The following is a 25,902-nucleotide window of genomic DNA, read 5'->3' as shown; positions in this document are numbered from 1 at the left end:
TGTGACTCTCAGATTATAAATTACTAAAAACTCGTTAAAAGATTGCTTATTATTAGACATGACAAAATAATCAATGTTTAGATCCCCCCAAATATAAATATCATGATATGACTTACTGCATAGCTCCAATATATTATGTAATTTACACATAAAGCTCTGAACTTCTCCTGATGGCAAACGATAAACACTAATAACACAAATTTTCCTATTAGCTATAAACAGAGAAATCGCACAGCACTCACAAACCATTTCTTGACTAAAGTTAGAGACATCTAATGTTTTGAATTTAATATCAGCTTTGATGTAGATGATGAATCCTCCATGGATATGGAACTTTCGACAAAAATAAGAGACGATGTTGTATCCGTTCAGGGTCATAAATTGGATGTTTCTTCAGTACACCAATGTTCTGATAGACAAATTATATCAGGCGTTTCTTGCAATGTTAAGACTTCAAGTTTGAGTAACTTACTTGTCAAAGATTGAGCATTTAGTTGCAATATTTTTAAAGAACTGTCTGGTGATGATAAAAGTAACTTCTTCCTAACTTAAGTTAAATCGTTCAATACCAGTTTTTTTCGGCCAAAAAGCAGGATTGTAAATTTCTTCCCTTAAGTCAGGAAGTACACCTATCATAACACATTGATTATCCCTTCTTTTATGGTCAGTTGGTAACAATTTTACTTGTATATCCTCACAGTTTGTCTTAGTTATTATGAAACTCTTGATGTGGTCCGCATTTACACTGTCCGGAACTTTTGAGATGAATAGCCACAATTTTTTGTCTGGTTTTTCGGATTTTCCATGGAAATCCTTATCATCAATTCCAGTTCCCATTATTTTCTTGCGTCTTTTTGTCACAATCTGATATCTTTCATCGTTCGTTTTATTCTCTGAACTCCCCCCCGTTGTGATATGATTAAGATTCATTTTTGTGCTTTCCTCATTTTCAACAGTTAAATTTGTAATGTAGTCACATGTTTGTTTGGTTTGAATTTCCATTAATTGTGCATTTAATTCGGTTGTAGTAATTTTTGAACTGCCCTGTATATTGGAATTCCTTTCAACATGTTTGGTGTTTTTATCATTAAAATTTTTATTTGAGTCAGTTTCATTGTTTGTTTTGTATTAAGAATTCGTTAACTAGACACTGGCCGTCTTAAGGAAGAATCATATTATCATGCCCGCACCGTTCTGGCACGTAGCGTAGTCTCCGAAAAACCTGATTTTACAAAGAGTTGTCTGATACCACTCTGATACTATACGCTCCGGACAGTATGAATTGTTCATATTTAAAACCATTAAAATCAATATTTTTCGGAAACGAAACCACAGCATAAAGAGGGACAGTAAAACCACTTCTCTGTCGGCACTTTGATCTCAAGAAGTAATACCGGCAGTACGCAATTGATAATTCACCAGTGGTGGATGCGGGTTTTCTCTGTTAAAACCCGTACGTTTCTATGCGACCAGCAATGCAAGAGTGGGGCAAAAGCGACTAAGAACATTGCGCGGTCGCCATGCGCGACTACAGATTTTACTTCCAATTTTTCGGAGAGTGGTTTTACTGTTCCTTCTTTATACTGTGACGAAACGCTACGTGCTGAAACAAATAATATGATTCTTGCTTTATCTTCATTACATTGAGTTTTTATTAAACCCTCATTAACAGTTGTGTTGGGTTTTTGTGAGATTCTGGTTCTAGACCGGGCAGTATCGTCGCCCTTGCTAGCGAAATTATTCCGATTCGATTTTTTTGCACAAACTTACTCAAAAAGAGGTCCTTATATAGGGTTACCATACGTCCGGATTTCGTCCGGACAGTCCGGATTTGAAAGACATGTCCGGATATGAGAAAGGTCCGGATTTTTTTCTTTACTAAAAGAAGATGTAAAAATCATATTTAACAAATTACTCGAAGATCTCAAAGATGCAAATTTTATTACGGTTACAATTATTGATAGTTCAAACAGAAACAAAATCAAACTGACTCCGGTATGTGTTCGTTATTTTAAGCAAAATGAAGGTGTCAACGTGAAACTTTTATTTTTTGATGAACTTCCGGGTGAAACATCTGATCTTTTCGTAGAACATGTTTTAAAATGTAATTAAAAAGTACTCTATTGATTCAAAAGTAGTTTGTCTTTGTGCTGATAATACCAATACTAACTTTGGGGTGTCAAAAGGCAAGGGCAAGGATATGTTTTTTTTCCTTGAACTACCCCTGTCCGGATTTGGCCTGAATAAATTATGGTAACCCTATCCTTATAACATATCCACAGGGTGCCGGGCGGTGCCGTGGTTGAAAAATTGTTTAAACAATTTTTTTTAACAAATTCACAAAAATATTTTTTTCATTTCGAACATTTTTTTTAGGTACCTAATTGTGTCATTCTGAGCAAAATAGGTATCTTGTCATTTTTCTCTAAAATTGACTGTTGTCGAGTTATATGCGATTAAAAATTTGAAAAATGCGAAAATGGCCATTTTCAAGGTTTAATAACTCGATTAAAAGTTATTATTTTGAAATTCAAAATGTGACTAAATCAAGTCTCAAACCCCTTCTTCAAGGTCCTGAAGAGATTTTTGTCATTATTTGATTACAAAGCTGTTATTTTTAATTATTAACAATTAGCACTATAGCCAGGATGTATCGTCGTCCCCGTTAGTGAAATTATTCCGATTCGATTTTTTTGCACAAACTTATAGTCCAGGGCCCATCTGTTTTGAGATGGACGTTGAGAGGTGACTCAAATTTTTTTGCAGAAATTGCTTGAAAATAACTCAAATAATAATATTTGAGTTATCCTCCCTCTCAAAAAGGTCCGGAACATTGTTTAAATAATTAAAATGTCAAAAAATTAAGGAAAAATTCGATTTTTTTCTTCGTTTTTTGATTATAACTTTAAAAGTATTCATTTCCCAGAAAAGATGTACTAACATAAAAGTTGCGTAATTAAATATTCTACAATATAAAATGAGTTAAAAGTTGAAAAAATAATCACCCTTGTTGCAAAATAGCAATAATTGCGAAAAAAACCATACAAAAACAAGTATTCGCATTTTACGTTTTTCAACCATTTATGCTACACTTATGACCTTCATATTTCACCCAGAAAAACTTTATGATACAGTAAAATAATACTGTAAATTTCATTAAGATCGATTCAATAGATTTTGCAAAATAAATTTTGCAATCCAGCTTTCGCAAAAACAATTCATTTCTTCAAAATGTTACAGTACTGAAAATAAAGCAGATAGCAAGTTGAAATTTTTTTGCGTATAGAAGTGTACTGTACCTTTCATTTCCAATTTGCAAAATTAAAATAGATTAACTACCACGGCGTCAGGAATTTTTTTAAATAAACATTAATTATTGGTGCTACGCGCAGGACAGCGGTGTTCGATTCACATGAAGTTGATTTCCACCAAAATTTCTTCCAATCTTCATCTAATATATTATTTTCTTACTCTATATTTTGTTGTATTTTAATATTTTAATTCCACAAAAATCAAACTAATTTTATTATTGTTTGTGAAATATTGTTTAAACAATTGCATATGTTTAAAAATAATAAACTTTTATTCTCAAGTTAAAATATATGAACAAAGAAAGTTTTTGCTAAAAAAAGTGTTATTTCAAAGGATAGAGTATGTGTTTTTATTTTGCAATAAACAAATTTATTTATTTATATCGCAATGTAATAAAAATTAAAATGTGTCAATAATTATTAAAGGTCATTGGAATGCCCAATCAGAGCAAACTATCCGGTGTCCTGCGCGCAACACCAATAATTAATGTTTATTTAAAAAAATTCCTGACGCCGTGGTGGTTGATCTATTTTAGTTTTGCAAATTGCAAATGAAAGGTACAGTACACTTCTATAAGCAAAAAAAATTTCAACTTGCTATCTGCTTCATTTTCAGTCCTGTAACAGTTTGAAAAAATGAATTTTTTTTGCGAAAGCTGGATTGCAAAATTTATTTTGCAAAATCTATTGAACCGATCTCAATGAAATTTACAGTATTGTTTAATTGTATCATATAGTTTTTCTGGGTGAAATTTAAAGGTCCTAAGTTTAGCATAAATGGTTGAAAAACGTAAAATGCGAATACTTGTTTTTGTATAGTTTTTTCCCAATTATTGCTATTTTGCAACAAGGGTGACTATTTTTTAAATTTTCAACCAACTCTATATTGTAGGCAATTTAATTACACAACTTTTATGTCAATACAACTTTTCTCGGAAATGAATACTCTTAAAGTTATAATCAAAAAACGAAGAAAAAAATCGAATTTTTCCTTCATTTTTTGACATTTTGATTATTTAAACAATGTTCCGGACCTTTTTGAGAGGGAGGATAACTCAAATATTATTATTTGAGTTATTTTCAAGCAATTTCTGCAAAAAAAGTTGAGTCACCACTCAACGTCCAAATGTACTAATATTTTTACAGATGCGCCCTGGTCTATTACTCAAAAAGAAGTACTTATAACATATCCACAGGGTGCCGGGCGGTGCCGTGGTCGAAAAATTGTTTAAACAAATTCACAAAAATAATTGTTTCACTTCGAGAAATTTTTTTAGATAGTTTGGGACATTCTGAGCCAAAAAAGGTATCTTGTGATTTTTCTCTAAAATTGATAGTTGTCGATTTAAAATTTGAAAAATGCGAAAATGGCCATATAACTCGACAACAATCAATTTTAGAGAAAAATTACAAGAGACCTTTTATGCTCAGAATAACCCAAATTATCTAAAAAAAATCGTTCGTAATGAAAAAATTATTTTTGTGAATTTGTTTAAAAAAAATTGTTTAAACTATTTTTGGACCACGGCACCGCCCGGCACCTTGTGGATGTGTTATAAGGACCTCTTTTTGAGTAAGTTTGTGCAAAAAAATTTAATCGAAATAGTTTCGCTAACGGGGGCTACGATACAGTTGGACTATAGCGCTAACTGTTAATAATTAAAAATAGCAGATTTGTAATAAAATAATGACAAAAATCTCTTCAGGACCTTGAACTAGACCTTGAAGACCTTTTTTTAAGATTTAGTCACATTTTGAATTTCAAAATAATAATTTTTAATCGCATATAACTCGACAACGAATAATTTTAGAGAAAAATGACAGGAGACTTTTTTGCTCAGAATGACCCAAATTATCTTAAAAAATTTTCGAAATGAAAAAATATTTTCGTGAATTTGTTTAAAAAAATTGTTTAAACAATTTTTCGACCACGGTACCGCCCGGTACCCTATGGATATGTTATAAGGACCTCTTTTTTAGTAAGTTTGTGCAAAAAAATCGAATCGGAATAATTTCGCTAGCGTGGGCGACGATACTACCCGGTCTATTCTGGTTATTTCTGATTTCAATAAAGGGCCTAGCCGGGTAAGATGGTGAAAAGTGCCCCCAACTCGATTTAAATTCCATATAGGCCACTTTTTAGCACATATAGAGGAACTCACTTTCTGAAATTTTTAGCCCCCTAGGTGGTCACTTGACCCCCCTAGAGCCTAATTAGGCTTTTTATGTTCTTATTTTTTATCTCAGCCGCATCAAGAGCTAACCAAAAACTTTTTTTTAAAAAAGTTGTAAGTTTCAAAAAGATCTATATGAAAAAATTTTTTTTTAATTTTTGGGCGGGAAATTCGAATTTTTAGAACAATTTTAAGCTTTTAAATAACTCTGAAAAAAAAACTAAGACACTCGTTTTTACAAAAATCAATTATAATGTGTATTTTTGCCCAGTCTTTCACCCTGAATTTTTTCAGATTTTTAAAATTGGTGAAACGTACCTTTAAAAATAAAAAACGGCATTTTTCGTTTTTTTTTTTTCGTTTTTTGATACAATTTTATACATATTTTTCAAAAAAGGTAACACTGTCACTAGAATAGGTAAAAAACTGAAAAATAATTGGAGTTTGCTTAATAAAAATTGTTTGTAACGCCATCCATTTTCAAGATACAGGGCGTTGAAGAAAACAAAATTTTACACATTTTTTACGATTTTGCTGAAACTACTCGCAACATTGTAATAAAACTTGGCGGGTTTTAAGAGGTAGTTATTGTGCATGTTTTAACATACAATTAAGGATTTGATATTCATCATTGGCGCGCATAGGGGTAATAGTCTGAACTTTTTAAAGAATAAAGATAGTACGCCACTGACATATTTCAAATTAACAATCGTTTTTGAATTCCTCGTTCAATTTGTGACAAAAAATCTATCTTCTTATTTTTTTATACGACGCGCCATTTTTATTCAAAAAATAAAAGATCTTAACCCTTACAAAGTATTCGAACTTCTAGTAGTTTCTACATCTACATAAACTCGTACATCCATTATAAAAATTAATTCGAATACTTTGGAAGCGTTAAGATATTTTATTTTTTGCAACAAAACGGCGCGTCGAATGAAAAAATGAGAAGATAGATTTTTTATTGCAAATTGAACGAGAAATTCAAAAATGATTGTCAATTTAAAATATGTCAGTGGCGTACTATCTTTTTTTCTTTGAAAAGTTCAGACCATTACCCCTATGCGCGCCAATGATGAGTATCAAATCCTTAATTGTATGTCAAAACATGCACAATAGCTACCTCTTAAAACCCGCCAAGTTTTATTACAACATTGCCAGTAGTTTCGGCAAAATCGTAAAAAATGTGTAAAATTTTGTTATTTTTAACGCCCTGTATCTTGAAAATGGATGGCGTTACAAAAAATTTTTATTGAGCAAACCCCAATTATTTTTCAGTTTTTTACCTATTCTAGTGACGGTGTTACCTTTTTTGAAAAATATGTATAAAATTGTATCAAAAAAAGAAAAAAAACCGAAAAAATGCGGTTTTTTATAAAGAAAGGTACGTTTCACCAATTTTAAAAATCTGAAAAAATTCAGGGTGAAAGATTGTGCAAAAATACACATTTTAATTGATTTTCGTAAAAACGAATGTCTTAGTTTTTTTTTTCAGAGTTATTTAAAAGTTTAAAATTGTTCTAAAAATTCGAATTTCCCGCCAAAAAATTAAAAAGAAATTTTTTCATATAGATCTTTTTGAGACATACAACTTTTTTAACTAAATTTTTTGACCAGCTCTTGATGCGGCTGAGATAAAAAATAAAAACATAAAAAGCCTAATTAGGCTCTAGGGGGGTCATGTGACCACCTAGGGTGCTAAAAATTTCAGAAAGTGAGTTCCTCTATATGTGCTAAAACGTGGCCTATATGGAATTTAAATTGAGTTGGGGGCACTTTTCACCATCTTACCCGGCTAGGTCCTTTAATTTTTCTAGTAAATGTTCATTATTTGATTTTAATAGATTATTGTTATTTAATAATAAATTGTACTTATTATCTTTTTCAGCCAACAGCCTTTTTAACCACTGATTTTCTATCGCTATGGCACTAAATGATTCGATGGGTTGTCCATCACTATTTTGGCAACAAATTACACGCGAATCCCCTATTTTGAAGAATTTCACAGCGCATGAGATGTGTTAACTATTTCCACATACTATACAAACGAGTGTTTTATTAGGCTTAGTTTGGCAACATTTAAATGTATTCTCTTCAAAATCTACCTCTTTTACTACAGAGAGAGGTGACGGCACATTTTTACTTTCCGCCATCTTGGATGTATTCTTCCAATGGTGTTGGATATGGAGACCTGTAAGAAGGAGTGGAAACGCAATGCATCGTTTGTGGGCTAACTTTTCAACCTCTAATTCAACTTTCAGCAATCGCCGCTAGAGGCGCAAGTGTTCGAATAGGTGCTACAAATACATTAGCTCTTATGGACTTATTTAATATTTAACTCATTTTATTTTTGTTTTTAGCGTAATTAGACATTAATTTATTGGTGGATTGTAGCTGAATATGTTTTATGCCAAAAATAAATTATTTTAACCTTATAACATATCGACGTGTGGTAAAAAGTGTATTCTTTATATACCATTGTAGATGGAGATGTGACATCAAATTTAAATTTGTCATTACTTTAATATGTAGGACAGCTTATTTTGAAGCGGAAATATTTTGTCACATTATCTAACTGCCACATTTATATACCAATGGTATTTCAACGGCAAATTAATTTTTTAATATCTTTGTAACTGATATTAAAAAGTTTGTTAGTTGAAAAAATTGACTTAACTGTACGTAATTGTTTTTAAAAAGTTTAAAAAGTTATTTAAATAATTTGAAGTTTATTGATCAATTTTTTTTAATTAGGTATTCTTTTTATCAAAATTTAAACTGCTTTTTTTTAATACTTCATTTATCTATATTCTGAAAGCTTACCTATCAGATGTTTAAATTTAGTTAATAAAAATATATGTCTATAAACTACGCAGACGATAGTCTGACTTTTATAAAATTAATGTTAATTTTTGTGAAATATTTTGTCTCAAAAATGCATTGTTTCGACAGAAAAACTTTCAAGATCGTCCTACTATTATCACTATAATTTTCAGGTTAAAATAAAAACCAATAATAGGCACAAATTTTATTTACACCGAAGGAAATAACATACAAACGAATAGGTTTAATCCACGAACGTTATAAATAACATAACGACAAATCTTTATAAAAAGTCTTTATTAACTTCGTTAAGTTCCCTTTTGAATTTTTTATCGGAACGATAACTCGATATAAATCCCGGTACGAAGCAAGTTCTTTTAGTGTAAGCTTTCTTGGCACTCATATTTAAATAATATTAACCACCAAAACCAATAATCTTATATTAACTACGAATAATTAATTATTTTCGAAATTTTCACATTCACTCCAATGCAAAAGTAGCATCTATTTCTACGCCACCGCCGCCCTAGCGAGAAACCAAGCAAACAGGCAAAATTGTGTACAAAAATTTCAAGGTCGTCCTATCTCGATTCCTCTCCTCTGTGTAGGTCTCCATAGTGTTGGATTACTGACCTGAACTCTGAGTTTGAGCTTATCCCATAGGTGCTCAATGAGATTCATATCTGGACTTAATGAAGGTCAGTCCATTGTTGTTATATTGGTGTTGGCCAGGAAATCTTTCGTAATCAGTCCTGTGTGCCATCGAGCGTTATCATGCTTTAGCATAAAGCCATCATCCAGGTAGCTGGCGTAGGAAACAACATTGTCTTGGAGAATTTATTTATTTAGCGTATGGCACCTGACACATTTACATTTACATATATTTTGTAAGACAATACATAGGTTCACAAACATACATCTAACTTATTTACATAATCTATCGACTCTGGAGTCGTCATCAGGAAATCCTCTGACCTGCCATGATATGATCTTGTGGGACACTGTTTTGTGATGTGATAGATGGTTTGTGGTTGTCCACAGTCACAGAGTGGGGATGGTCGTTTACCCCATTTGTGCATCATGTAACCACATCTGCCGTGTTGGGTTCTGATTCGGTTCAGCATAGACCATGTGTTCCGTGGTAAGTCAAAGCCTGGTGGTTTTTGTGTGATGCAGGGTAAGTTGCTATTTTGGTGTTCCATCCATTCTCGAATCAATGTTGTCGTTAAATTGAACTCATTTTCCACAGCCACCTTTGCTATTTTTATTGGAGGTCGTCTGGAGCGTAGACCGTTACCGTTGGCATCTAAACATTCCATATATGTATTTGGAACGTAGGAGTTTTCTATTGGTTCGTTGCAGCACGCGGTCATATTTTAACCAATAGGCGGCGAGGTTCCAAACGCATATACGGAATGTTATTCGGTGCCAAATTCATATACGGAATGTTAAATATTCGTACACCGAAAAAGATAAGTTTTTATTAGAGTCTGTTAAAAGGAGATTGATTTTAAAATACTTGTTACTGTATTATTAAATAAAAATAAAACAATTATAGTATTTGGAATGTTATTTGGTGCGAAATTCATATACGGTATGTATACAGCGTGTCTACTTAAGTTGGAAACATATGGGAAACTTTTTTATTATTAATTTTACGAAAAAAAGTTATTCTTTATAAAAAGTTCTGCATGCCCCAAAACCCAAGATTCAATCATCAGATATCAAATTTTCTCAATATTATACGAGGTATGTGAAAAAATATGAATTTCGGTAAATGGTAAAGTACATTTATTTCTCTCAATATCGAAAATTCTTATGATAAAAAGTTGTTTGGAATTAAAAACTAAGATCAAATATGCAATTACATGCTTGTAATTGAAAAAAAAAAATTTTCTCAAATTTATGGATACCCAACATCGTTTTTAATTATTACAAATATGATAACTCGTTTATTATTCATTTTACGAAAAAAAGTTATTCTTTATAAAAAGCTTTGCATGGTCTAAAACCTAAGACACAACCATGATATATCAACTTTTATTAATTTTATACGAGGTGTGTCAAAAAATATGAAATTTGCTCAAGATTATAGTACCTTTATATTTCACAATATTTCAATTAGAAGGATGTAATTGCATATTGAAACATAGTTTTTAATTCTAAACAACTTTTTTAATAACCGTTTTCAATATTGTGAAAAATAAAGGTACTTTACTCTTGAGTGAAATTCATATTTTTTGACATACCTCGTATAAAATTAATAAAATGTGATATCTGATGGTTGCATCTTCGGTCTTAGGACGTACAGAGCTTTTTATAAAGAATACCTTTTTTCCGTAAAAGTAATAATAAAAGAGTTATCGTATGTGTAATAAATAAAAACGAAGTTAGTATCAATAAATTTGAGAAAAATTTGGAAAATATCTTTTTCCAATTAGAAGCATGTAATTGCATATTTGATCTTAGTTTTTATTTCCAAACAACTTTTCATAATAAGAATTTTCCATATTGAGAGAAATAAAGGTACTTTACTCTTGAACGAAGTTCATATTTTTTTACATACCTCGTATAATATTGACAAAATTTGATATCTGATGATTGAATCTTAGGTTTTAGAGCATGCAGAACTTTTTATAAAGAATAACTTTTTTTCGTAAAATAAATAACAAAAAAGTTTCCCATATGTTTCCAACTTAAGTAGACACGCTGTATAAAGCCAGTTGAAATGAGACTGGTTTTTAATAGTATATTATGCAACGAGCATTTAATGATGGTCATGATGAAGCGAGTATAAGGGATACTCGCCGCTAGGCGGCTCGTTTCGTATAGAGTACGAGCATCATAATGATAATTAAATGCAGTTGTGTACACGATTTTTTCTATGATCATTCACAAAAAAAAATATATTAAAATTTATTAATTTTGTAACGCAAAAAAATTAAGTAGTTTGTCAGCCTGACAGTTTGTTTACATATTGAGAACTGTCAAAGCGTATGTATTTGACTCGCCATTGGTTACTGCGCGTGTCCCACCTTTATCGCGAATATCATATCGCGATTCTATTGCTTAAAAATCTGTATCTTAATGAAAATCTGTATCATAATGAAGTTCATTATGATACAGGTAGTGACATCATAATTGATATATACTGCCGTGCTAAGCCCAAAGGCGATAACTGATTTTTTATCGAAAATGAGATTTTTGTATTTTTAGGTAGAATTTGGTTATATTTGTTCAAAAAAAATTAATTTTTGTAATAAAAGTTAATATTTTTAAATCTGGTTTCTAGTAAATATGGTTTACTTTACCAAACTTTTAATTATTCATAGTCAAATTTGATTTTTTATATAAAAAATTAAGTAATCGTGTGGGGAAAAAATAAATATGTCATTTTAATTGCTTATTTGTCTAATTTGTAAAATTCATATCATAGTTTTCAAAAAGCGTATACAGGGGGAAATTTTTTCTAAGACCCAAACGAACTAAATTTTTTTGAAGCCGGACCTGATTCTTTTCAAGTTTGAATAAATCAATTTATTAGGTGGTAATAGTGTAACGATTGACCAAAATAAGAGACACATCGATCTGACCGTTCAAAAATTATGACGAATACAAATTTCTGTCAAAATGCGTATATTATTAAACAATGGGAGCAGACACTTTTTAATGGTTATTTGTTATTCCCCATAGGAGCCTCTATACGAGGTAGGAGTATGTACAGTTTCTCATGACTCACCCTGTATGTACTGTTTATGAAAATACTTATCAAATTAATTTTTAGGAATATTCTGAAGATAGCAATTCAGAACCAGATGTGGATTTAGAAAATCAATACTACAACAGCAAAGCCCTCAAAGAAGATGAACCGTCAGCAGCTTTAGCATCTTTTCAAAAAGTACTAGATTTAGAGAGTGGGGAAAAAGGAGAGTGGGGTTTTAAGGCCTTAAAACAGATGATCAAAATTAACTTTAAATTGGTAAGCTCTATTATTTACTTCTTTTAATAATGTATAACACAGGCCAACAAAAAAACTTTGTTGATAGCTTTTTTGAACTGAGATGATTTTTATGTGCTGAAACCAAATCTGGTCTTAGTTTTTTTTTGTATCACCCACGTTTTTGAGCAACCTGCTTTTTGTTATATATGTAGTTTAAAATCCCTACATGGTAAAAAGCTCGCTACACATTATGCGTGATTCGTGATGCGTAGTTCGTAGTAATTCGAGATTCCCTCGCTACACACTATGCACGATTCGCGATGCGTGATTGGTCCAATTTGTTATAGTTCATAGTAATTTAATAAAAATGTATTTGTTATTAATCGGTATCAAAAAATTTTTGTAAAAAATAATAATTTAAACATAATGATTTTTAATCAAATTACATTTTTTATTTAAACAAAATTATGATTTTTGTATAAAAAATAAGCTATCAAATTATCAAACATAATTTTGATCCGAGTGAATGCTTTGCAATAGATCCGAATCATTTATTAAAATGTGAAATATTTCGCATGGATTGGTCAAATTATTATATTGTACCGGGTGTCCCAATAAGAATGGCTCTCGGCCATATCTCAGGAACCGTTTATACTACAGCTTTGGGAAAAAAATTTATAACAAAAGTTGCCCCGAGAAAAGCCTGGAAATTATTTTCATAATTGTAAGTCCACCGCTAGAGGGCGTAATTGAATATCAAAAATTAAAAAATCGAAATTTTACAAAATTTGCCTAATGAAAGGGCACTGGAAATCCAATCATCGTATTCTTCATACAATTCTGTGCATATTTTAGTTCACAAGTTTAAGTCTACCTGTGCAAATAAGAGGTGGGGGTGAGTGGGAACCTTGTTATGAAAAAATCGCTGTAAGTCCGGTCCTTCTTAATCGATTTTTACAAACTTGGTCTTTTTGAAAACAGCTCTTTTTCGTCAATGTAATAGTTATAATTTGGAAACAGCCTATTACGTAAGATGCCGGCTAGAAGGCGATATTTATTTTTTTTTAGAAATCTGTTTTTCTTTGGAAAATATTGAATACAAGTATGTATTTTTTTCCTGTATTACAAAATTAGACCAAATTAGAAACAGAATACCGAAAACCGCATGTCGATACCTTTTTTCTATCTCGAGATATCTTAAGAAACGTGTAAATTTTAAACATAACTGTTGCTGTCATATAAGTGAGAATATATAGAAGCACGTGGTGTTCTATATAAAAAAACAAAGGAACATTGTCCAGATATCACCGTACATAATGAATCAATACAACAATAAGACAAATAACACTATAAAATATAACAAAAAAGAGTGTGTGTACTTTGTACGCGAGTAAGAAGTTATACTTCTATTATTATGATTTTAACTAAATTAATATATATTAAACAATTTAATTTTATTTTTATTTAAATATTACAATAATTTTAATACTTAAAATAATACCAAAAAATAGCGTTAATATGTAAATTTTTATGAATTGTTGCCTCCGCGCATTTGCTTTTCTCTCGATGAATCGTAGAAAATGTAAAAACGTCAGATTTTCTACACAAATTTTTAATTTTTATTTCATTATATTTTAATATCAATTATCCTATTTCCAACTAAGATAAATACATAACTGTTATTGTCACCGGTAAACTAAGTTAGGAAGTCAAAGTGGAAACAAGTAGTGTGCTATGGAAAAAATAGAACTATTAAAAGTGTTAACTTCAAAAAGTCATCATGTGTCAAATTATGTGTCAAATCAGTAAAACATAAAAATTTGTTCATTGATAGTTTGTTGCGGTTTGTTTCTATTAAATTTTATATAAAATTTATACACAGTGAAATTCAAGATGATTCTTACAAACTAAGAAGCATTTGACATGATAGTCACATTCTTTGAATGCATAAGAAATGCAACTGTTGCGGCTAGAATATATGCAATGAAATATCCCCAAAGACGTCACCCCAGTAGTAGAGTTTTTCATATTTTGTTTTGATTTATTATATACGGTGACATCTGGAAAATGTTTCTTTGTTTTTTTCCATAGCACACTACTTGCTTCTATATATTTCCACTTATATGACAGCAACAGTTATGTTTAAAATTTACACGTTTCTTAAGATATCTCGAGATAGAAAAAAGGTATAGACATGCGGTTTTCGGTATTCTGTTGCTAATTTGGTCTAATTTTGTAATACAGGAAAAAAATACATACTTGTATTTAATATTTTCCAAAGAAAACTAGATTTCTAAAAAAAATAAATAGCGCCTCCTAGGCGGCATATTACGTAATAGTCTGTTTCCAAATTATAACTATTACATTGACGAAAAAGAGCTGTTTTCAACAAGACCAAGTTTGCAAAAATCGATTTTTTCGATTGCACAGCGATCCTTGCACACCCCCACCTTTTATTTGCACAGGTAGACTTAAACTTGTGAAATAAAATATGCGCAGAATTTTATGAAGAATACGATAATCGAATTTCCAGTGCCCTTTCATTAGGAAAATTTTGTAAAATTTCGATTTTTTAATTTTTGATATTCAATTACTTACGCCCCCTAGCGGTGGACTTATAATTATGAAAATAATTTCCAGGCTTTTCTCGAGGCAACTTTTGTTATAAATTTTTTTTCCCAAAGCTGTACTATAAACGGTTCCTGAGATATGGCCGAGCGCCATTCTTATTGGGACACCCGGTACAGTTAATATAGATTTTAAAGTTTTAATATTCAACTGCGTTTTTTCAGTTGTCGATACTTTATTGATAATAGAAATACACGTTCTGTTATTTTATTTGTTCTTGGAAGGAAAAGCGCGAATTCTTCAATTTTCAAAATATTTTGACAAGGAACATTATTCTGTTTAAAATGAAGGAATAACTCGGTTCATTTTTTGCCTTATCCACATTTGCAGACAACCAACATTTAAAAAAAAATTTTAACTGTAGGTAACATTTTTTTACCGATGACGCCTCATCAAAAAGATTATTTTTCGAAAAATGTTTTGCTACTAGATAAATTCAGAAGTCCACAAGGAAAAGAAAGAATTTTTCCTGCAGCTGGCTGTATACCATCAATCACAAAAATTTTATTGAAAGATCCTTTGTAAAAGGTATACATTTTTTTATTAAAATACCATTAAGGGTTACATCACACGTTTTCAATTTTCTTAAAAAATCATCATCAGTATTAAAAAATAAACAGGTTGAATGCTAGCTGAGCCACCAAAGAAATACCTACGAGGGTAAGAACCCTTTAAATGTTATATAGTTATATTATAAATGCATATTTGCTTGAAATTCCATAGGATGGATAACATTTATAAGGAATTATGCCCTTAGACAAAGTATGACATTCCCATCACGTGGGATATACAGTGAGTTGCTTTGTTTCTACATGACGACAGTTAGATCAGTTAGTTTCAACATCAACTGATTGTTGCCATCTAACTGTCGGCATGTAGAGACAAAACAACTCACTTTACATCCCACCTGATGGAAATGTCATACTTTACCTACGGTCATAATTCCTTATAAATTTTATCCATCCTATGGAATTTCAAGCAAATATGCAAATGAATCCGAACAAATAGGTCCAAAAATGAATTTTGCGAAAACAAAAACAATGACAAACACACAAGATAATAGAAACGTAATACTAAACGACACCACAATAGAAGCGGTTAATGATTATATGTATATATTTGGGACAGATAATAAAAATAAATAAGGAAAACCAAACAGCGGAGGTAAAAAGTAGGGCCAGATTAGCCTGGGCAGGATTTGGGAAATTAAAATGGGCCCTAAAGAATAAAAAATACAACAATACTTAAAAACAAGAGTGTTTGACCAGTGCATACTCCCAATTTTCACATACGTATGCCAAACATGGACCTTGACCAAAGCAAACATGGATAAAATAATGAAGACACAAAGAGCCATGGAGAGAGCAATGTTAGGAATAAAATTAACAGACAAAAAACAAAAACAACTGGGTAAGAAATAAAACAAAAGTCAAAGACGCTGGACAACATATAGCCAGTCTAAAATGGAGCTTCGCAGGTCATAACGCCAGACAAACAGACAATAGGTGGAATACCACGATACAACAATGGAGACCATGGACAGGAAAGAGAAAGAGGACGACCCCAAGTGAGGTGGGGAAAATTTTTAATATCTTTGAATTAAACTGTCCATCCTTAAAGATATTTCAGGTAGTTTAGTGGGACCTTGTCCTTCCAACCTAGTGATGGGTTTTCGAATAATTAAAGGAAAGTAATCGTTATCAATTATTCTCTCTCGTAATTATTGATTTCATTTGCCCCGTTGGTAATTGAAATTTTCCCCCTTTTTTCACAGCAATGTGAAATAATGTAGCTTGGTTGTGTATGAATTGAAGCCTTTGTGATAAGCCATTTTCAAAAAAGAGCTGCAATATACTTGGCAGTTCTTTAAATATTTTCTACAGCTGGCAAAAGAGCCTGTTCTCTGTTCTGCTGTCACCAAGAATTCTTTTATATTCGATATCTGAGCTTTACAAAAATCCTTCAACCTTTTAAAACTCACAGTACATTATTTTCAATATTTTCAACATCAACTGGAAGCAGGTACGTCGATGCTGTTTGAATAGCATACGTATTATGTAGAATATGCGCTGCACAACCTATTCCAACATTGTTTTAGTTAAAATGTTCGTTAAGTTTAGAATAAACGTTATTGATGCCTCTTCTAGCTTTTCCACCAAACTTTGCGTTAATTTTACCCGCACAATAAGCAATAATTTTATTGCTTAGAGTCTACTTGCATAGCCTCTTTGATAAGGGGTAGAGACCCCGAAACACGGTGTCAGAGGATGGCAAGAGACTCGAATTGAATCAAAACGAAAACGATTATTTTCTTTTCTTTTTCATACCTTACTCGGTTTAGAGTACAAAATGACCACGTTTCGTTAAAGTATTCTGAGACGCATTGTTGGAGTGCTCCTCCTAGCGGCGCCGCTTGGTACTATCGTATCTCGGTTAACAGAATCCTGACTCGTGGTCGAAATTTATTTTTATTTATTTAATAATTTTATTGTTCAAATTATTCTTATTTAAAATAGTACTTATTGCGTCAAAAATTATTTTTGAAGTTTCATTTGGCAATGAAACAAAATCTAATATTGTAATTTTAATTCCTGTTTTTGGATAAAAAAATCTAACAATTGTCGGAAAATTTTTTAAATCTTTGTGGTTGGAAGCATCAGAGTATATGGTGAAAACGCCCATGGCATCATATCGTGAAAACGAATATGGTGAAAAAACATATAATTGCTTCGGTTTTTGTCCTTGTATATCCAAACAAGAATAAAAAACCGCTAAACGCTACGTTAAAAATGAGTGGCGCATACAATATTCCAGCTACAAAAGATCTGATATGAATATTACGTGGCGCGAAAATGTATTTTCATTTTGATACAAAATAAAATTTTAGTTTTATTTTAAACGATTTTTCCATAATATTTTCTAGATTTGAAGCAAAACGCGCCACAAAAGAGTAACTTTGATACAGTTTGAATTTTGAAACTCTTTTGTGGCGCGTTTATTTCAAATTTAGCAAATATTATGGAAAAATCGTTTAAAATAAAACAAATTTTATTTTGCATCAAAATGAAAATACATTTTCGCGCCACGTAATATTCATATCAGACCTTTTGTAGCTGGAATATTGTATGCTCCACTCATTTTTACGGCGTTTAGCGGTTTTTTATTCTTGTATCAGGAGTTTTTCAAAGTTTTTTTATAAATTAAATGTATGAAGTTGAATGCAATTTTTCTCGATTACACGTTAAGCTTTATAAATTCGCCTTTGTCGCATTATCTCCCAAATGATCTAGTGTCCATCGAATGTACACTAGATTTTTTTTCTATTCGAAATAGATTGAAAAAAAATATTGGGATGGCCGGTTAATGAACTCGGATTGCCCGTTGCCAGTTCAAATTTAGCGTCGTAACCACTACAACTACATAAACCATTTCGGGAATAATCGTTAATTTTATTATACTTTTGTAGCTTAATAACTTCTAAACGGCTTAACCGATTCACTAAACATGAGTTTGAAACGTATTGACAAGTAGTATCTGATGCATCTAAGGTCAAGTATGATAACTGAAGCTATTACAGGAATTATTGAGCTTGAAACACCGTTTTTCCCATAGGAAATAGATTTGATCATATTTATGAAGCCTATAACTTAAAAATTCGAATTTTCCCTGATATGAGTTATACACCGTCAGATTCGTCTAGAGTCCTTTTACAAACGCTCAGTTATTGGCGCAATTCGTAGGTTGAAATTTTGAGTAAGTGTCGAAAAACCAAAATTTTCAAAGTTTAGTTTTTTAGTTTTTCGGCTATACTGAGCCGTGGGTATATCTGATCGTGACCGCTTAAATACCATTTGAAAGCTTAACTCAACACTATTGATTTGGTGTATTTGCGGTTCTCCTGTCTCTTCTTGAACCGAAGATATATACCCCCAAAAAATATGCCGTTTTGTACCTACCAAGTCCTATAGCTGGCTTATGGGTGGTCAAAAGTCACAAACTACACCGGTTCTGAATCGGCCCTTACCCCCTCTTCAAACGCAGAAAAAAACAAACTGAAAATGCGAGCATTATTATAACGAAAACTTTGTTTATTTACGTATTTTAATTCGTAATATGGAAAATTGCTATTATGAAAAGTAGTTTAGAATTAATAATTATGTTTTAATCTGCAATTATATTATTCTAATTTAAATGTTATGAACTATAAAGGTAGTTTACTCTTGATCTAAATTTATATTTTTATATACCTCGTATAAAATTAATAAAACATTATATAATATGTTGGTTGCATCATAAATCTTAGAACATGAATAGCTTTTCATGAAGAATAACTTTTCTTCGTCAAATTAAAAATAAAAGAGTTATAAATCAAAATGTTGTTGGTATCCATAATTTGAGAAAAATCTTCAAATATTTTTTTCCATTAGAATTGCACATATCAGACCATAATTTTTTATACCAAACAATATTATTTCATATACTGTCGGTTCGCTAAACTCAGACACAACTGGCAAGTGATTTTAATCAATAATAATAAAAAATTACTAATTAGTTAATAATTACTAAATAATTAGTAATTTTGCCAATTTTGGCAAAATTCGCAAAAAACAAAAAAATTACCTACTAAAATCACTAGCCAGTTGTGTCGAGTTTAGCGAACCGGCTATACAGGGTGTCCAGAGACTCTACTGACAAACGAAGACAGGAGATTCCTCAGATAATTTTAAGAGAATTTAACCACATTCACGTAGTCCGAAAATGCTTCCTAAGGGAGCTAGAGCTCTTTGAAGATGGCGTCTTGTAATTAGTTTTTCTTAAATACCTCCAGAACGCTTTTAGTTAGAAAAAACGAAAATTGGTACACATCTTCCATAGATAAATCGATTCCATCTATGGTGACTTTGGGTGGGGGCTGTTATTTTATCGCATAACTTTTTTGTCTTTAACTTTTAAACACTTTTGATACTGGATTATTAAATTGTGAGGTATTCTAGTACTTATTCTAGTATTTAAGTCGGTAGGACACACCGTTTTCTAGAAAAATCGATTTGAAAATTATTCGTTTCCTGAATTTGAAAAAAATTTTGAAAATTAAAAAAAAAACGGTGTATTTTAACAACTTCAAGCAAGAGTAACTTTTAATACTAGAATACCTCATAATTTAATAATCTAATATCAAAAATCCTTAAAAATTAAAGACAAAACAGGTATGCGATAAAATAACCGTTGATCTACCCAAAACGTATGACCGGTACTAGAAATTCACAATTAATAAAATCGATTCATCTCTGGAATATAAATAAATGTACCAATTTTGGTTTTTCTAAATAGTTTTTTTTTATTGAAATTTTTTTTTGATATTCAAACAACGAAAAATTTTCAAATCGATTTTTCTAGAAAACGGTGTATTCTATCGACTTAAAGTAAGAGTACCTTTTAGTACTATAATGCCTTGCATTTTAATAATCCAGACTCAAAAGAGCTTAAAAATTGAAAACAAAAAAGTTATGCGATAATATAACTGATGCCCTACCCAAACGGACGCCTATGACCGGTACTAGAAATTTGCAATTAATGAAATCGATTTATCCCTGGAAGATAAATATGTGTACCAATTTTCGTTCTTCTAAATAGAAGCGTTCTGGAGATATTTAAGATAAACTAATTACCAGACGCCATCTTCAAATAGCTCTAGCTCTTTTAGGAAGCATTTTCGGACTAGATGAATTGGGTAAAATTATCTTCGTTTGTCGGTAGAGTTTCTGAACACCCTGTATTTTAATTTCATAACAAATGGAACAGTCCATTTATCATAAAGGGTAGGCCGTATACTTGTAAATATATACCTAATAAATTTATACTTTACTTAATAAATTATTGCTTTTAAAATATACTCAGATTGTATTTTTGAACATCTTATTTATTTTATATAATAATTAAATTCACTATCAAATGTCATTGATGTTTTATTAATACTTAATTTAAAATTTAGTTTGACATTCACGAAGTGTCAAACTCAAATGTAAATAAACTATGCTTTGCTGAACAAATTGAGATTAAATAATAATTCAAAATAACCAAATATTGTTAAAATTATTCAAATTCATTAATTACAAACGTCACATAATATAGGTACCTTTTTATGCATTACGTCAATGGTTTTTAATTTCAAAAATAATTTATATAAGTACAATATATAACCTGAATTACAAATAAATTAAAGGAATAAACGGTTTACTTACACAAGATTCGATATTTGATGTAAGATGTAAGAAGGTAGGTAATAAATTGATTTTTTTATAGTCACACAAAAATACGACAGCGCTTGTTCAATTATGGAAGAGAAATGTCAAACATTTGTAAAACTACTAGATAATTATTACTAGTCTACTCGTAACTTATTGAGTTTGATGTTTAGCTTTTTGAAAAGTAGCCTACTTCCTAACCAACCATTTGAGCTGACGTTTAGTGCGTCGGTAGGAAATAACCGGATTGTGACGTCACATTTTAGACTTTGAGGTCGATTATCTCGAAGACGGTTAGAGATATCGAAATGCCGTTTTTAGATTTGGATTCAGAAGGCAAAACTACATAAGAATCCATCGATACACCTGCTCTAAGTATTGCAGGAGCGGGAACGCAATAACACACAGACTTTTGCAAATTTATAAATGAAAAGTTTTCGTTGAAACTTCAGATCGGTTTAACTTTTCCAGTCACATACATATCCACAAACATTTCCCTTTTTTTAAATAGAAATTGAGTCATATTTCTGAGCTCGGTAACTTTTGAATGGTGAATCAGTACTATTAGAAGCCGCAAAAGTTGGACTTAAATTTTCGAAGTTTTTGGGAGTTTTGGGGACGAGAACGAAAAACAGCCCCTAAATAGGAAGGGCCGTAAAATCCATACCCTTGGACCGAAATGGATGGTTGACATATGAATGAGTGAGTCTTTTCCTGAACTTTAAGATGGGAGTTGGCACAATTTTCAATTCCGTCAGATTTAGAAAATCGAAAATTTCGTGTATATATAGTGTCGCGTGAGGGGGTGTGGGTGTGCGCCACTGGCCAGAACTGCCGTTCTCTGGTAATTTTTTGTCGTATAAAGTTTTGATCATGTGTGACGTATAATCCATTAATCTGAAACTTTGATTATGTCGTGGAAAGCAAATAGTCCTTTCGCTAATAGGTACTAGCAGTGTTTGCTAGCACTGCGAAAAAATTGTTCCATTTTAAACGAAGAAGCGGCGTCATTAGAAAATCTGTTGTGCCTCTTTGTCGCTAGATGTTTAGTAATATCGTTTTTTGCACCATATCAGACCGAACATTCAGCATTGCATTTATCACACCGCACCATAAAACACCATCGAGTAAATCTTCGTAAAACTCGGTACATTCTCTAATTTTGTTAACTCTGTATGAATTTTATGCCTTTTTTATGTACCTTTTATTTCTTTATATTCACCATAATACTTAATAAATAATAGATAATATATTTTTACAGTACTTTTAAAATAAGAAATACAGATATTTTCTAAAAAGCGGAACATTTTTAAGAATCGGTGGGACGCGTGACATTCCAATAAAAAAACGGTACTGTCCCGCCAAAATCTGGACTTGTGGTAGTTTTAAATTATTAACGTAGGTTATGGACGCATTAACTATGTACATTTGGGTGAATTTCGGTGAATCAGCGATTTGTGTTGATGCACAGCCTTTGATATTCAAAGGATATCAAGGTGCGGAGATGGCACCTAGAGCAGAATGTACTTAACAGGTGTTTTCAAAAAAGACTGCCATTTGCGTTATTTTCAGTTTCGAAGTTTTATTTCTATTTTTACTATTATATATAGTGGCTAAAACACCCCCGTGGGGGTAGCGCCGCCTTTACAGGCTCTCTAGATCCATGTTTTCGAGGTGGATCAGTCCTCCGTTCTTCTCTTTCTTAAACTGCATTACATATCCGGTTCCAGCTCCTTCTGTCTCTTGCTTTTTCTTCTGCATTTCTAATACCCATGCCCTCTAGATCTCGCTTCACCTCTTCCAGCCATTTGGACCTCGGTCTTCCTCTTCGTCTCCTTCCGGCCGGAGACCACTTTGTCACTATGTTTATTATCGCTTCTTCTCCTGCTCTCCATACATGCCCAAGCCATCTCAATCTTTGTCTCTTTATTCTCCTGACTATATCTTGTCCCTTCAATTCCTCATTTATTTCGTTATTTCTTCGACTCCTGTATTCACCCTCTGCTGTTTTTATTGGTCCTAATATTGCCCGAATTATTTTTCTCTCAGTTCTTCTCAAATTTTCTTCGTCTGTCTTGGTCATTGTCATCACTTCTGCTCCATACATTAATGTCGGTCTAATTAACGTTTCATAGAGCCTTAATTTAGTAGTTTTTGTTAATATTTTGCTTTTTATCATTTTTTTGTTGGCTTGGAATGCTCTATTTATTGCCAATGTTTTCTCTTTTATTTCGTTTTCTCTTGTTCCATCACTTGACAGCATGACTCCCAGGTACTTATATTTACTTACTTCTTCAAATTTGTATCTTCCCACTTTAACCTCTCTATTAGTAGGATTTTTCCCTAATCTTAAAATTTTTGTTTTGTTTTCGTTAATACTCAGACCCACTGTTTTTCCTTCTTGAATGAGTTCCTCTACCATTTGCGTTAATATATCTCTTCTCTTTGCCATTATCACAACGTCATCGGCATATGGTACAATTTGACCTCCTCTATTTCTGAGTGTACCTTTGTTCATTTTTCTGGTAATATATTCTATTGCCATGTTGAATAGTGTTGTGGATAAACCATCACCCTGCCTCACTCCTTTGTTTGTTTCAAACTCTTCTGTTTCCCCTATTTGCGTTTTTACACTCGCTCTGGTATGGCTCATCGTCATTTTTATAAGTTTTCTTAATTTAAGCGGTACCTGTAGCATTTTTAATATTTCCAATAGTTGGTTTCGTTTGATGGAATCAAAAGCTTGTTTAAAATCTACGAAAAGTATTTCTAAGTTTATGTTAGCTTCGTTCGCCTTCTCCATTATTTGTTTTAGTATGTATATCGCATCTATTGTGGATTTTCCGTTCCTGAATCCACACTGATATTGACCTATCTTATTCTCTGCTGCTTCTTGTAATCTTCTTTGTATTATGGTTGACAATACCTTATATACTGTACTCAGTAATGTTATTCCCCTGTAATTTTGACATTCTTGTTGGTTTCCCTTTTTATGTATCGTTATTATTTGGCCTGTTTGCCATTCTTTTGGCATTTTTTCTTCTTTCCAGATGTTTACTATATGTGGTACTAGCAGTGTTTGCTAGCACTGCGAAAAAATTGTTCCATTTTAAACGAAGAAGCGGCGTCATTAGAAAATCTGTTGTGCCTCTTTGTCGCTAGATGTTTAGTAATATCGTTTTTTGCACCATATCAGACCGAACATTCAGCATTGCATTTATCACACCGCACCATAAAACACCATCGAGTAAATCTTCGTAAAACTCGGTACATTCTCTAATTTTGTTAACTCTGTATGAATTTTATGCCTTTTTTATGTACCTTTTATTTCTTTATATTCACCATAATACTTAATAAATAATAGATAATATATTTTTACAGTACTTTTAAAATAAGAAATACAGATATTTTCTAAAAAGCGGAACATTTTTAAGAATCGGTGGGACGCGTGACATTCCAATAAAAAAACGGTACTGTCCCGCCAAAATCTGGACTTGTGGTAGTTTTAAATTATTAACGTAGGTTATGGACGCATTAACTATGTACATTTAGGTGAATTTCGGTGAATCAGCGATTTGTGTTGATGCACAGCCTTTGATATTCAAAGGATATCAAGGTGCGGAGATGGCACCTAGAGCAGAATGTACTTAACAGGTGTTTTCAAAAAAGACTGCCATTTGCGTTATTTTCAGTTTCGAAGTTTTATTTCTATTTTTACTATTACAGTAACTATTTTACTATTTTACTATTACAGTGAGTAGACTCTCTCTATAACGAACACGGCTATTACGAGGTACAGTAGATGCCCCACGAAATTCCTATTGAACTATAACACCTCTATAACGAGGCATAATTGGTTATAATGAGTAAAAATTAAATCGAATATGTTTCTTTACCTGTTTTTGGCATGGTGATGGCCATAAATAAATACCATAACTGATTGTATAAAGAATGCCCAACATCTGTGTGCTTATTGAGACCAGTGCTGTAATAAATTCCACAGCAAGTAATAAACTTCTTCCTTCTTCTTCTATTCCTTCTTGTCTATCAATCAACCGATATTGAATATTATAGGAAATTTACAATTAATTGATGGATTCGACCGTTACTTGATGGAAGTTCATTTTATCTCACAATAAAACACTGAAAAACGTTTGTTTTTCTATACTTCCACAAAATTTATTACAAGTATTTGCCGAAACAGCTGTAGTAATAATATAGTTGTAATAAATTTTGTGGAAGTATAGAAAAACAAACGTTTTTCAGTGTTTTATTGTGAAATTTACAATTTACGATGGCCAAATTTCATTGTTGAGGTCTACCATCGACACCTAATAATCTATGTAAGAGGCATCAAAACATTTCAGTGGTGGTGGTATGCACAATATTATTGTTGTCTGATATAACGAGATCCGCTTATAACGAGGTAATTAGTCCGCCATTTCAGTTATCGTTATAGAGGGAGTCTACTGTAGTTTGTTTCTAACCTTTTTATGAACTGTGATGCTTTTAGGGTAACTTTGAAGAGATGATGACAAGATACAAACAGTTGCTTACATACATTAAAAGTGCTGTAACCAGAAATCATAGTGAAAAATCTATTAATTCTATTTTAGATTACATTTCAACCTCTCGCAATGTAAGTGTATGTATTTCTGTTTTACCTATTACTTTATTTTAAATAAAATATTAATTAAACATTTTCTAATAACAATTACAAGCTGTTTTATCTGTATACAGTAGTGGCCAAAATTCTGGAATCTTTATAAAAATTTCAGTTT

General features: G+C 31.7%; 1 protein-coding gene across 2 annotated transcripts in view; it reads left to right on the top strand.

The window, feature by feature from the left end:
* LOC126878662 (COP9 signalosome complex subunit 2) overlaps positions 1–25,902 on the top strand; it is a 110,336-nt gene that overhangs the window by 7,403 nt on the left and 77,031 nt on the right. Inside the window, exons 2-3 of one of the 2 annotated variants that reach the window (XM_050641503.1) lie at positions 12,093–12,287; positions 25,635–25,760. In XM_050641503.1, coding sequence (XP_050497460.1) covers positions 12,093–12,287; positions 25,635–25,760 — 321 coding nt within the window. Of the gene's footprint in view, positions 1–12,092; positions 12,288–25,634; positions 25,767–25,902 lie in introns of both variants that reach the window. The other variant, XM_050641502.1, reaches the window with a different exon arrangement.

The sequence above is a fragment of the Diabrotica virgifera genome, chromosome 10 (genome assembly GCF_917563875.1).
Source record: "Diabrotica virgifera virgifera chromosome 10, PGI_DIABVI_V3a".
Classification (NCBI taxonomy): domain Eukaryota; kingdom Metazoa; phylum Arthropoda; class Insecta; order Coleoptera; family Chrysomelidae; genus Diabrotica; species Diabrotica virgifera.
Note: the sequence above shows the minus strand (reverse complement) of the source record. Positions and strands in the feature narration are given on the sequence as shown.